The sequence below is a fragment of the Fulmarus glacialis genome, unplaced genomic scaffold, assembly GCF_000690835.1.
Source record: "Fulmarus glacialis isolate BGI_N327 unplaced genomic scaffold, ASM69083v1 scaffold21183, whole genome shotgun sequence".
NCBI classification, from domain to species: Eukaryota; Metazoa; Chordata; class Aves; order Procellariiformes; family Procellariidae; genus Fulmarus; species Fulmarus glacialis.
Window position 1 is genome coordinate 1 of NW_009203843.1, and position 1,365 is coordinate 1,365.

A 1,365-nucleotide genomic window follows, 5' to 3' on the forward strand; every position below is an offset into this window, starting at 1 on the left:
GGACTATAGCGTGGTCTCACTGCCCATGTCCCGAGGTGGTTTTTCGGTGTCGGTGTCCTCGTAGTCCGACTCCATCTCTATCTTCACCTGGGGCACGGCGCAGATGGGGTTTCGGGAATAGTTAAATGCGGGAGAAGACGGGCACGAAATCTTCAGGTTAAGCGTAATACTGAGGAGGAGGAGGAGAATGGGAAGTGAGCATCTGGGCATGGGTACCTGCATCCCAAAACCACCCCAGCACCCCCAGCAAAGGGCTCCGGATGATGCTACCACCAGTAAAAAATTGAGAAAAATATGGTATTTTTGCCTTAAATATGGACAATCTGCAGAATTTGCAGCTGCAGGTGGAGAATAATCCCAAGCTTTCAGGATTCAGATGTACATCCCAATCCTAAAAATCCCTGCGGCTGTTACCCAGCGGCATTTTTATTGCTACAAACCCTCTCGTGCCAGGCTCGGGATGCGTCATCCCCCGCAGCCCCGCTCCCATCAACCCGGTAGCCGGGGTCAGCAAACGAAAACACCCAAAATACAGAGGGATGCTGCAAAAATATACTCAGATATTTTAGAAATGCCCGAGGATGATGGCAACCAGCTCGAGCGAGTGATGCTCAGCCGAGAGCATCGGCCGGTGACCCCGAAAATGTTTCCCATGGCGGGTGCTGGTCCCCCGGGGACGGGGGAGCGGGTGGGGGAGCCCGTTCGGTGCCGTTTACCTGCGATCCAGGTCTGAACCGTTCGGGGAGGAATCAGAACGCAAAGCTCCAGGTGGAGGACCTCTTTCCTGGGGGGGACACAGAGGTGAAATGCTTGCCCGGTGAGGAAGGAGCCCCCCAAAAAACCATTCATCCTCCCCCTCCAACCTGCTACTGGGTCCAGCATCCTCCGGCTGGTGGGAGGAGGAGAAAAGCTCCCGAAAAATGCTGATTTTTGGGGTGATTAGAGAAAGAAAAAGACCCCACCAGCCCTTGCTAGCAGCAGCTTGAGGACAGAGTCAATGAATTTTTGCATTAAAACTTGCTGATATCGTGATGCAACCTGGTGCCGAACTGGAATAAACTCACCCAGATTTATTCTGAATTTTTTTGGTCATGGCTGGTTTTGCACCAGCTCACGTGTGATGTTTCGGGCAGAAGGTTGAGCCAAATTGAACACATCTGCTCTTTCGCAGCCGGGATAATGCCGCCACAAGCTCTGCATCCCCTGCTTTTGAGGGCTCAAAACCTTTCCAAATATACATGTTTTTTTAAAATCTCCATCATCATCGGCTCAGGGGGGAGACCCAGGAGAATCCTGGCTTCCCAGCCAACTGGAATACAAAATTATTAGCAGCACAGAGCCTGCAGCATCCTCTCAAAACTGCTA

At 52.0% G+C, this 1,365-nt stretch overlaps 1 protein-coding gene across 1 annotated transcript in view; it reads right to left on the reverse strand.

Moving 5' to 3' along the window:
• Positions 1-3: 3 nt before the first annotated feature.
• The window catches only part of SLC4A5 (solute carrier family 4 (sodium bicarbonate cotransporter), member 5), a 23,844-nt gene continuing 22,482 nt past the window's right edge, over positions 4-1,365 (reverse strand). The window contains exons 25-26 of the mRNA XM_009574784.1: positions 717-779; positions 4-169 (exon numbers count right to left, since the gene is read on the reverse strand). Coding sequence (XP_009573079.1) covers positions 4-169; positions 717-779 — 229 coding nt within the window. The remainder of the gene's footprint in view (positions 170-716; positions 780-1,365) is intronic.